The sequence below is a fragment of the Stigmatopora argus genome, chromosome 9 (assembly GCF_051989625.1).
Source record: "Stigmatopora argus isolate UIUO_Sarg chromosome 9, RoL_Sarg_1.0, whole genome shotgun sequence".
In the NCBI taxonomy this organism is placed as follows: domain Eukaryota; kingdom Metazoa; phylum Chordata; class Actinopteri; order Syngnathiformes; family Syngnathidae; genus Stigmatopora; species Stigmatopora argus.
Genome location: NC_135395.1, coordinates 16,353,722 through 16,364,975, shown reverse-complemented (window position 1 = coordinate 16,364,975; position 11,254 = coordinate 16,353,722). Strand labels below are relative to the sequence as shown.

At 39.2% G+C, this 11,254-nt stretch overlaps 1 protein-coding gene across 6 annotated transcripts; it reads right to left on the bottom strand.

Moving 5' to 3' along the window:
* Window positions 1-335: 335 nt before the first annotated feature.
* On the bottom strand, window positions 336-11,225 carry LOC144082843 (bromodomain-containing protein 8-like). Of its 6 annotated transcripts, none has more exons than XM_077610290.1 (19): window positions 11,161-11,225; window positions 10,058-10,154; window positions 9,907-9,976; window positions 9,545-9,807; window positions 9,385-9,465; window positions 9,222-9,286; window positions 8,542-8,705; window positions 8,031-8,222; window positions 7,455-7,551; window positions 7,196-7,338; window positions 5,993-6,431; window positions 5,880-5,917; window positions 5,616-5,815; window positions 5,417-5,509; window positions 5,253-5,321; window positions 4,310-4,595; window positions 3,328-3,372; window positions 1,729-1,828; window positions 336-1,086 (listed from the first exon to the last, which is right to left on the bottom strand). In XM_077610290.1, the coding sequence occupies exons 1-18, from the start codon at window positions 11,177-11,179 to the stop codon at window positions 1,769-1,771; spliced, it is 2,421 nt and encodes an 806-aa protein (XP_077466416.1). In that variant the 5' UTR covers window positions 11,180-11,225; the 3' UTR covers window positions 336-1,086; window positions 1,729-1,768. The 6 variants fall into 6 exon arrangements, with proteins under 6 accessions (XP_077466416.1, XP_077466420.1, XP_077466418.1 ...); XM_077610294.1 differs by lacking the exon at window positions 3,328-3,372 and having other exon boundaries at window positions 9,545-9,667; window positions 9,758-9,807; XM_077610293.1 differs by lacking the exon at window positions 336-1,086 and having other exon boundaries at window positions 1,640-1,828; window positions 9,545-9,667; window positions 9,758-9,807.
* Between the last annotated feature and the right edge of the window lie 29 nt (window positions 11,226-11,254).

The window sequence follows — 11,254 nt, the reverse complement described above, 5'->3', positions numbered from 1 at the left end:
CTTGCCACCTTGTTGTATGCAATCAGCTGACGTTGGCAGATAACGTGTAAAAAGATACGAATGGATTACGAAGGTGATCCCAAAAAGTGACCACCCCCAAGAGAAACACGGTACATGTTCAATTTAAGGAGTGTTCCAGAAAATTGAGGCAACCATGGGACAGATTGTTTGCTTTGTACTTCCACAAAGTTTAGGGAAAAAAGGACCAAGAGCATACCTGTCAACCTCTGCCGATAACTGCCCCTATAAATGATTATGATTCCCCTTACAAACCCCCAAAAAACATTACAAACACCGTACGAGTCGTACGGTGTTTGTAAGGTTTTTGGGGGGGTTTGTAAGGGGAATCATAATCATTTATAAGGGCAGTTATCGGCAGAGGTTGACAGGTATGCAAGAGTGCTGGAATGTACTTCAGCATGAGAGTAAATGTACATTTTTTACAATGATATGTAGTACATTCTTGTGTATGGTAAACATGGTTAGCTACACATCCATGTGTTCTGCCAGCAATTCTAATATAGTTTACGTACACAAGAATATGACATGGCACAGTAAAAAATGTATAAATCAGAATTTTGGAAAACACAAACAGAATTATCTTTGGCTTTCCCAGGGTCCACTTAAGAGACCACTTAAGCTAACAATAAAAAAGGCAGCATCTACTCCCACAGTGCCTGGAAAACATATTTGCCCAGTTTTCAATTTAGATTGCTTTTCCCCATAGTTCTATTAAAATGTTTGAGATCATCAACAAATGTGAGTAACTAAAAACAAAATACATTTTTTTAGATACTATGTCAAATGGGATGTTTTATCAACTGGGACCAATTTTTAAACTCTGGTTCTGGTCGATGTTCTGCCGTTCAAACAGCCTTTAACTTATTGTCTTAATATTATCTTCTTAAAATTCTATTCAAAGCCAAGAGTATTCATTGAGCACACTGAACATGTTTAGATGGGTGGAAAAGAATTGCATGCACTTACCACCATGGTTATCTTCTTAATAGTTACTCTCCACACAGTGAGGAAATAGGAGTTCCTCACATCCTACATTTGTTCTCAAGCTTTTTCAGTTGATTAACACTGTGAAAGAATTACAGTCAATAAAGCTCCAGTGTTCGTTATCACAAGATAGGTGTGCCTTCCTGAAACGCTTCAAAAACACAAACCAGTCAGTGTTTTCTTAATCCAGTACACTAAAAAAAATGTTAAACAATTTCTGTTGGCTTACAAAGGCTCTTTGAGTGAACTGATTGGATACCGGAGAGTCTTTAAATTGAAACACAGGTATATTTCCCCAACCCGTCTTACAATCTCCAATGTCTATGAATGCGCCACCAAACGAGATGAACATGCTCCTAGCTGGTAACTACGTACGAAAAAAAAAATAGATGCAGCTCTACCAAAACACATCAACATATCCGCATGTACCGTATGCTCCTCTCTAGGAAAGAACAAATGCACTAGCAGAACTGCTACATAGCTGTCAACCTCTGCCGATAACTGCCCTTATAAATGATTATTGATTCCCCTTACAAACCCCCAAAAAACCTTACAAACACCGTACGAGTCGTACGGTGTTTGTAAGGTTTTTGGGGGGGTTGTAAGGGGAATCGATAATCATTTATAAGGGCAGTTATCGGCAGAGGTTGACAGGTATGCTGCTAACACACTAGGCCCACAGACTGAACAGCTCTTTCTACTGAACCACTGGACCAAACCTACTCAATTCCATCTTCTTGGCCTCCAGGCATCTTGCTCAAGTCTATTTCTTCATTTTCAGGTCAGCCTCCATTGCACTACGGCGACCCCTGGTGCCGCCATCCTGTAGAAGAGAAAGCGTTGAGGAGGAGGAAACGACGAGAAAGAAAGAAAAGAGGAAAAAAAATGACAATTTAAATCGAGAAGAACAAAGATTAGCTGGACAGAGCGACAAAATGTAAATTGGGTCTGCCCGCACACACAATACACAGCAGGCCCACCTCTGTGTAGGATGGGAGTGGGGGCTTCCTACTCAAATGGAAAACAGAAAATAAAATGATCAAAAGGAGAATACATTCAAGACAAGAAATCATATCATGCAGACAGAGAATAAACAAAAGAGCGATGGGTCAATGTCCCGACGGTGGCTGGTAACAGGTTGCTAAAAGCCCAAGTCAGTGTTCAAAAATTGAACTGGGATGTTTTAGGAAAACATGGAAGTAAGCACTATTTGTTGGATAGGCACTGATATTTATCAGGCTTTTAAAATCGGAATTGTCTTTTTCCCTGGCAAAGTCATTGCATTATACTAAATAGTACTTTAGTGCATCTGCCTGCATTTAATCCAGGCTAAGGCTTTTCTCGGAGTTATTAGCTTCCCCAAAACTCAAAAAAATCAAGCCTGTTTGTTTCAGTGTCTTTTAGTGTAAATGGATGTTCTCCAATTAAACTGTGATCCCAATGAGAAAATAAATGTACAGTTTTAAAGAACCCAGCAACTAGTTAAGAGCGTACGCTGAAATTAGACTGTTAAATATACTGACAAATTCAAGCCAAATAGATTGAATGAGATAATTTAGGAGAGCAAAAGTGCTTTTCTTTCTTGATTTGTTGAAAGTTGTTACTTCTTTCTTCCAATCTATTAAAACATGAATGTCATCCATAACTAACATTCAATATTTGTGTATCCCCACAGTAAAGTAAAAGCCAAGCTAATAGTTTCACTCTTTGTGCAACATTAGTTGATAAGTGGCATCGTTTCAACATAGTTAAGTCAACAACACAACGATGTGTTGAAACACCTCACTTATGAGTAAATAATTTTTCATAATTTGTCTACAAATCTGTAACGGAAGTTCAATAGATTTAACAAACCTAAGTATAGATATAGATAGACCCTACAAATCAAACAGCTAACGAGTGAGGCAAGTTAAGTTGCAACAAACACAAAAGTGTCTACAGATATCCTTTAAAATCTGTTGTGATTCCCTTAAAAGTCCCCTATAAGTATTTTTTTGGGGGGGCAATTACTGTTTGAAAAGCTCTGTCTCTGAATGTAAAAGTCAATTTTGAAAGATGATTTGGATAAATCGACCACTTTCAGGACTAGTATCAAAAAAGCAACCTATTTGTTGTTTGAATTATTTACAAATGTCTTAACCAATTGCACCACCCAAGTTTCACAGTTTGCGATGATCTGGGACCCAATACACTTCTCTCATGCCACAAATGTCAAACTGAAAAGAGAAGACGGGTGAACTGATGAAGCGGTTGCAATGACAAAAGCGTGCGCGGAACGTGGCCTGCTTCCGAGGAAATCTGATCAATAGCCTGCATACTTACAAAAAGAGAGAGAAGGAAAGCAGGAGAGGCCATTGGGACCATGTCCTACAGACGGACACACATTGGATTGAGAAGGAGAGAACACACACAGACATCGTGTGAGAAAATGTCATCTACTTGTCAGTCCGTCAACTGGGAAAAGCAAGTGGAAAGACAAGCACCAAAACACAAACTAACTTCTTGACAAACAGTCATTCTCCAAAGTGTAATATCACAAAACGTTGTCTTTTGTAATTAATTGGAGTCTTCTAGGCAGACGTGAACATTTACATACACACGGAAAAGTTAGGGAAGTGTGGCCAGCGTGCAACTAAAATATGCAGCAAAGTACTTAAAAAGGTGAGCAGAGAGTAGACAGTCAGGCAAATAAAGACCACGTTTCAGTGTTCCGTGCATCTCAAGATGTGTCTGTCTAGCTAAAAAAAACAATGTTAAATGGAGCAGACACAGATAAAAGAAAAACAACCAAATGTCATTACTTCTTGGGGAATATAATCAAGTTTTTTTTCATCTATACATACCATTGATTGTGTTAACGTGCCATAGCTGGTGAAGGAGAATACTCCATTCACTGCTATACATATTTTGAGAGATGATTGACAGGCATAGGAATAAAGGGACCGAGGATTCCAAGGATGTTGCACAGTGTATTGCTATGGACAGTGCAAGGCACAAATGTAGTTGAAGGCGCATTCTTAACAAAAGAAATGTTGTGTTATCTAGGATCCTAAAACTAATGACAAGAGCTGTAATTATATTTTCACTCATATGCCACTTTTACAATCGCAACTCATAGAAAAATCTCAATTTAAACTGTGAAACAAGTCACATCCGAGGCTAAAAAAATGCATGCATGTGGTTGCCATTTTAGTTTTGTTTAAATTTGTCTGCATTCTTAGCACACCTAAAAAACTGCAACAAACCAAATGTTGAGACACATTTGAGTAAGCCATTTTTCTGTCATTTAAGTTGTTCAACACACCTTCTCAGCTGGCTCGCCTGGCTTGCGACTTCCTTCCCTTCCACGGAGGCTCTTGGCAGAGATGGCGCTCTCCGAGGTCTGCATAATGAGCTGCGTGGCCAGGAACTGCTGGACATGCTCGAGCACATCTCGCTGCATCTCCAGGGCCATGTGATAGACGTCGTGGTCGGACGAGTTGTACATGACAGCGTTCTGAAACATCAGCATGATGTCGCGCTGGAATTCTGCTGTCGTACGGATCACACCGGATTCAATGTTCTTCTTTATTGCCGAGAGGTCCATTGGTCTGAAAAGGGAAGAGGCATGAGAGAGGATAGTTTCTTGGTAGGTATAAAAATGTATTGGGGTTGGCTAAATAACTTCAAAGGTGAAATCTTGTAAAGATTTTTACTGGCAGAAAATTAGGGAATTAAAAAAAGAATAAACACTGAAAAAAATGGAAGTTTACCGTTACTGTGGTAGTATTGCCAAATTCCTTTCCTGGCCTCTAAAACCTTTGATCTCATTGCCTCAAACGTAATCCGTTTCATTTTGCAAACATATGCATTTTATTAATAATCCCCTTATTTGTTCTTGAGTTCTTAAACACGAGCACATAGACAAACAGAATTACAAGACCCGTAAACAACCTCTGCCTTAGGTAAGATTTGCCTACTAGCAGAGGTAGTATTTTTTTTCCTTTTGTTGAGTTTTTTAATACCTTGCATCTCACAATTAACTCTAGAAAAAAAACTAAACAGTCCTAAAACTCACGAGTTCAAGAAAAAAACGAAACTAACAAATTTGATTTAAAACTATTAAAACAATTTGGGGAATTAGAGGGAAAATTATTCAATAAACTCAATATATAACAAAAGTATAATGAATAATCCCAAATTATTCTAACCCTAACCTTGGTAAAGGTGTCATGTTTGGACAGATTGCAAGGACACAATGCTCGTACCTGTGTACAATGCTGTGGTAACCAGGGGCGATGTCATCTGACACTGGTTGCAAGAAGACGCTGGCATACCTTAGAGAATGTGGAGAGAAAAATAAAAGGCCAGTTGAGTTTTAGAGAAGCACTTGAGTCAATTTCTGGTTTTAGGCAAAGCTGTGAAGCATCACCTGTGGTTAGCAGCAGCTCTCCACACCAGCATTATGGCTTTCTTCCAAATTTTCTGGGCTTGTACTGCCTCTTGATCTTCACCACATGTGGAACTAGTATGACCAAAGAATGGTACCCAAATGACCAAATGCATCTATCTCTTACAGCTTTTCCGATTCATTCAAATATATCTCGATTGTATCGCTTGAGGATTCTCACAGCTGGGAAGAAGAAGCAGGGCTGCTGGCCAGTGAATCGGCAGTGTAGCGTTGCGAGGGCGGCCCGTAACCGTCTTCACTTTCGCTGGCTGCCCGCTCCACTTCGGACAAATACGGACCCTCGCCTTCACCGCACTCTTCTTTCAGCTCCATTCCTTCTTCTGGGTCACATTCACTCCCCGCTTCTTCCTCTTTCACCTCCTGAGTTGAATACATGGCAATATTTTATAGACGTCTCCAAAATGACAATAATGTTCACTATTACCTTGGATTCTCTGCCAGACACAGAACTGTCCTCGGAATCTGTGGGCATAAATAATGTATTATTATGATGGAGGAATTGGTATTCGCATACTTTCAGTGTATCAGTTTGTTCACCGAGGCATGGCGGGTTTGCCTCGGGCTGATTCCACTCCTCGACTTCGCTCTTCACTTCTGCATTTGTGCTGGTCTTCCCAGTGTTCTCCTCTTCTGCGACATCACCTTCAGCTGCCACATCGTCCGAAGATTCACACATAGCTATGTCACGCTCACTCGCGGCTGCCTCACAGTTTTCTTTGACATGTTGGGAGGTGCTTGTATTTTCTGGTTGATTCTTGTCATCCAGCTCGACAGAGGTCGGGACAGACAGCGCCGCATTTTTGCATGGCTCTTCTATGTGCTCATTCTCTTGGACGGTTGATGTTGTGTCCGATTCTTTTAGTTCCTGAGTCTCCCAGGGGCCTGGTAAGGTGTGTCCTTCTGAGACAGCTTCTTCGCACAGAGACAGCGCTGCTTCCACTGCTGCTGCATCTAACGCCTCCACTGAATCGTCCACCTGGGAAGGAGAGCAAGCATGAGTTGTTTAATTGAAGTTCGAACTCTATAATAACAATTGTCATTAATCAATATCGATTGAAGATTGACCAATATGAGGAAAGCTACAGCATGTTTCAACAAACTTGTCCAATTCCTGAATAGAATTGTGGGCAATGCTTGAAGCAGTATTGAAAAATGAACAAAAACCAATGTTCTAAAATGATGTCCGTCAATAAAAATTCTGGGAATCAAGTTAAAACTTCCAGCTTTCATTTTGTAGGCTAGTGAGGACTGGGGATATTGTCGCTTTTTTAATCCATACTTATTCATTTACCTCGCCCACCCAGGTCCGCATAATTGATCCCAACAGCACCCACATAAATGCATGAATGCATTGATAATCTGTTCTAAGAAATTTCTAATTTGTTTGTTTACATTCTTTAAGAAAATGTATTTCACATGGGGGTTATTTATACTAGGTCATGACACTTTAACAAAACTTTAACTGGCTTTGAGAGTTGTCAAAATGGCACTATACTGCCATTTGTTGTTCAAATGAATCTTAAATGAAACTGTCCTTTCATTTAGCATGGAAATTAACCACCACATTTTGAGCTGTCAGTTACACACAAAATGTTAATAGAATGCACGTAAAACTGCAAAAGAAAGAAAATATAAAAGGCAGGTGGACATCTACAAACCCAAAGTTTTTGGGAGAACACGATGGAGGTGAAAACCAGCATAAAGTTGATACAAAAGAAAATTAAAGTCTGACGTGTGCACCTTCTCCTCAATGATGGCAATGATGTCCCCTACAGTTTCCAGATCGAGTTCGTCCCCCATATAAGAGACAGCAACAAGGTCTTCTTCTACTAGACCAGTTTCCTCACCCAGCTCTGCCTTCACTGCTGCTTCCACTTCTCCTTCTACTAACAAAAATAAACCCAGTTGAGTAACAAATGTGGCTTGCTTACTCAACAAAGACGGTGAAATTAAATTAAGACAACCAAAAGTTGCATTACATAAAATTGAGCACATTGACCTGTCATGACTCCATGCCCAGACGGCAACGGGGCGGCGACAACAGCAGCAGTCTGTATTCCATTGCTCAGACTGCCAGAGGAGTCTCCTTCAGTTACCTGCAAGAGCAAGAGAGTGTATGGTTATTGCAAGGAATTTAGCCTGTAATTTTGAGTAGCACATTTTTTAATGTTCAATTTTTTTTTAAATTCTGGATTCATTAGATGGAACTACCAAATGGGATTAACATGGGCTCAATCATTTGTTTACAGTATTTCTACATAGTTGTGGCACTATAAAAATACATCTCTAATTATCTATATGTATTAAATAAAACAGATTATACAAAAAATATATTTTATATGAGTCAAGGATCAGGACCTGTAATAAATGCTTACAATATATAATGTATTTGTGTCTTATTTACTAAACTATCTGACAGCTTTGGCATTATGTCCTAATTTTATTTTATGACCACGTGCTCTCAAAAAATATTTTGAAAGGAAAATACCCTGCCAATAATTTTGCATATGATATTAATAAATAAAATGTGTACAGTGTTTTTTTTTTGCAAAATTCAGGCTATGCTGGTTCTCACAAGGCGGGGGCTGGCCGAGATGTGGTTGCCTTTTTTCAGCAGTTCCGACAATAGCGGAGACGGTGGAGGCGTAGCTTTCTGAGCCAGGAGTCTCTTCTGTGGGGAGTCCTCCACAAGAACAGCGTGGCTTCCATCTTTAATGCCTGAGCCTTGCCCCTCTGACACTGGAAGTAAAAAACTTACACCTTGGACCTGGAGGAGCGAGGGGAAAAAGAAAATGAGCGGCCAACATTGCTCAGAGAATTATAACAACTGTAATGCAAATTGGAACATTCCTGAAAATGAACTCGTACTTTAATAAAGTACATACCTGTCAACCTCTGCCAATAACTGCCCTTATAAATGATTATGATTCCCCTTACAAACCCCCAAAAAAACTTACAAACACCGTACAGCGTACGGTGTTTGTAAGGTTTTTTTGGGGGTTTGTAAGGGGAATCATAATCATTTATGAGGGCAATTATCGGCAGAGGTTGACAGGTATGGAAGGATATTGTAAGCATGTTCTTACAGTGTGGGTGCCGGTGTCATCTGAGGCGATGCCCGCAGGTTCCGAAGGTGGTGTGGGGGCAGAAGAGTCTGGCTGGGAGTCCACGCTGGTGGGACTAGCTCCCAAAGGGGATCGAACGGTGACACTGGGGAAACGCTTGGGCGTGTTCTTAATAGCCTGACGAGCTGAAAGACAAAGATTCAAAACAGAAATGTAAATTCCAATAACAAACCTGTTTCTAGACACGAAACAGAATAAATTATGACGTCTTCAAAATATTTCAGTGCCGTGTTCATAAGACAGGCTCACATTTTACATGAATTTTTCAATAAACGGAGACATTATCATTTCAGTATTTATCCTTCTTGCAAAAGTTTAGTGGTATGACAGTTTTCTTTATATAAAATGGGTGCTTTTGCAAAAAGAAGATTTAAAACTCTTCATAACGTTGCACTTTTTTTCTTGGTGGAGGTACACCCTAACCACAAACACAGTGCACCCCCACGATACGACTACCTCACATTACTAGGTTTTAACTCCAATTTAAAAACACACATTCATTAATTTGGTATTCATTTCAACTGGGTGGGCTGGCAGTAATCATACACTGTCAGCCTCTCCCAGTTGTCTCCATCAATGGCAGCCGAGGATTAAAATAGTTTCTACAACCTAAATTCCGAATTGTTTTGTACGTTTCTCACCTTGATATGCCATTTCTGTTGCTCTCTTTTTCTTATCTGCCTCTTCCTCATCCTGCGTTTTCTTTCTATAATGGAAATATGACAAAAAATAAAAGCAATTGGGATATTTTTAAGACGTAGATGCTTTAATAAAAGGAAATAACTATAAATCAGCAGCTCTTACAGTGTAATCTCTGCCCACACTTCTTTTAGCTGGGGGTCCATGTGACCGGTCTGTATCAGATCAGCATCCTTTTTCAATTTCCTACAGAGATGATAGGCGTACAGGTCACATAAAAAAAAGAAAAAGAAATCTTACAGCTTCCTCAAGAAGTCATAATTACCTGTACTGTTCTTGTGTGTCTCGCAATAGTTTTTTCAGTTCCTCTATCCTTTCAGTAGTAAGCCTCCGAACAATTACATCTTCAATGGTCTCAACCACTTCGCCCTTTTCACCACGCTTACGCCTGGAACAATAATGTGGAATATAAAACTGGATTACGAACCCAAAGTTAGGCTTTTTTTTGGACTGGGTATTTGTATTTTCTGGTACTGACTTAGGGGCTTCTGTTGCTTCCAGTAGCTCAGAGTATTGTGAGGCGCAGTGCTGTAATGTAAAGATATGAAGAAATTATTCCTGATATTGGGAATAATTCAGTAAATCCAATGATAGTGGATCAGAACAGAAACAATTGGGAACTCTTACCTTCTGTGAGAACCAATCAGGTGGTCGACCTGGCTCGGAAAAAGGTTTGATGGCTCTACTTACAGATACCCTTCAATATCAGAAGAAAAAATATTTGAAATTAGGAAGGTTAAGGATGTTTTACTTTAAGAACACAGACATATAGATTTACCAGTTTTGGTCACCACTCCTCATAACAGAAGAGGCCAGGCACAGTTTCTCTCTGACTGACCATGGCTCTGTCGGTCCCACATTCAAAATCTTATGTTCTGGGAAAATGTAGAAGGACAATTACATTTTGTACAAAAGCTTTGTATCAATAGCTTTGAACAAACTAAGATAAATTAGTATAGCAAGTAAAGTGGCCCTTGACCTGACATTTTAGGGGCAACTTGAATATTCAAGTAAAACGAATTGTGCAATAAATTCACATGTGCATTGATGTTCCTGATTAATACTTTATCGTGACGAATTTATTGTACACAGGGTCAAATTTTGAAGGGCAATTAGATTATTCCCACGTAAGCGAAATAAATGAATGAAATTGTACTGATTTTGGATCAGACTGAGGCCTTAGTTTAATAATACATGTGTATAGTAATCAGAAGTATCAACTTATTAGGGAGTACTACAACGACACTGAACAATCATATAACATAAATTAAAGTCATAAAAATAAAGGGGAAACCCATTCGTTTATTTAAACGACACAGAGATACAATAATATGGGAAATGTTTACAATATTTTGAGTTGTAACTGTTGGTTTTGGGCATGTTATACTTAAATTACTGTGTAAATTAAAATAGCAACGCGGACTGAACTCTTAACTGTTCGGCATGCAATTCTCTCATAAAAAATCACCATTTATAATAACGCAATAAGGTAAGTTAATGAAATACTCGTCCCGGTTACGGTATGTTGCTACTATGCTGGATATGATTTTAAGCGCCGATTATATTAATATCTACATATTGCAGTAACAACAACAGATGGAATGATTGGAAACAATAATCAGAAAAAGAAACATTATTTTAAAACGATAACCCAACGAAGACAAATGTCTAAAATTCATTTTGCGTTAGCTTAGCTTTCTTATTACGGGGGAAGACAATGGTGAGACACAACCATCTAGGCGATATAGCGTTTATTTAAGATGAAGAAATACACATTTTCAACTTAATCAAGGTAGTCGTAGAGGTTTTTAATAAATTCGGTACATTTTTGTTCTCTAAAGTAAATAGAAAAACCTCCCAAACAAATAAAATAATACTCACTGCCTATGCCGCTCGCCATTCCTTTTGTGACAACAAGGCCGAGGGCCCAACTTCTGCCGGATGGTTTTGAGTGGTACACAAGTTATAGTCAATA

Excerpts from the sequence above, each read along its gene's own strand:
- LOC144082843 (XM_077610290.1), bottom strand. Across the intron at positions 9,977-10,057 it reads AGGAGTGGTGACCAAAACTG|GGTATCTGTAAGTAGAGCCA; the intron begins GTAAATCTATAT and ends CTGATATTGAAG. Across the intron at positions 5,322-5,416 it reads AGAGCTGCTGCTAACCACAG|GTATGCCAGCGTCTTCTTGC; the intron begins GTGATGCTTCAC and ends ACATTCTCTAAG.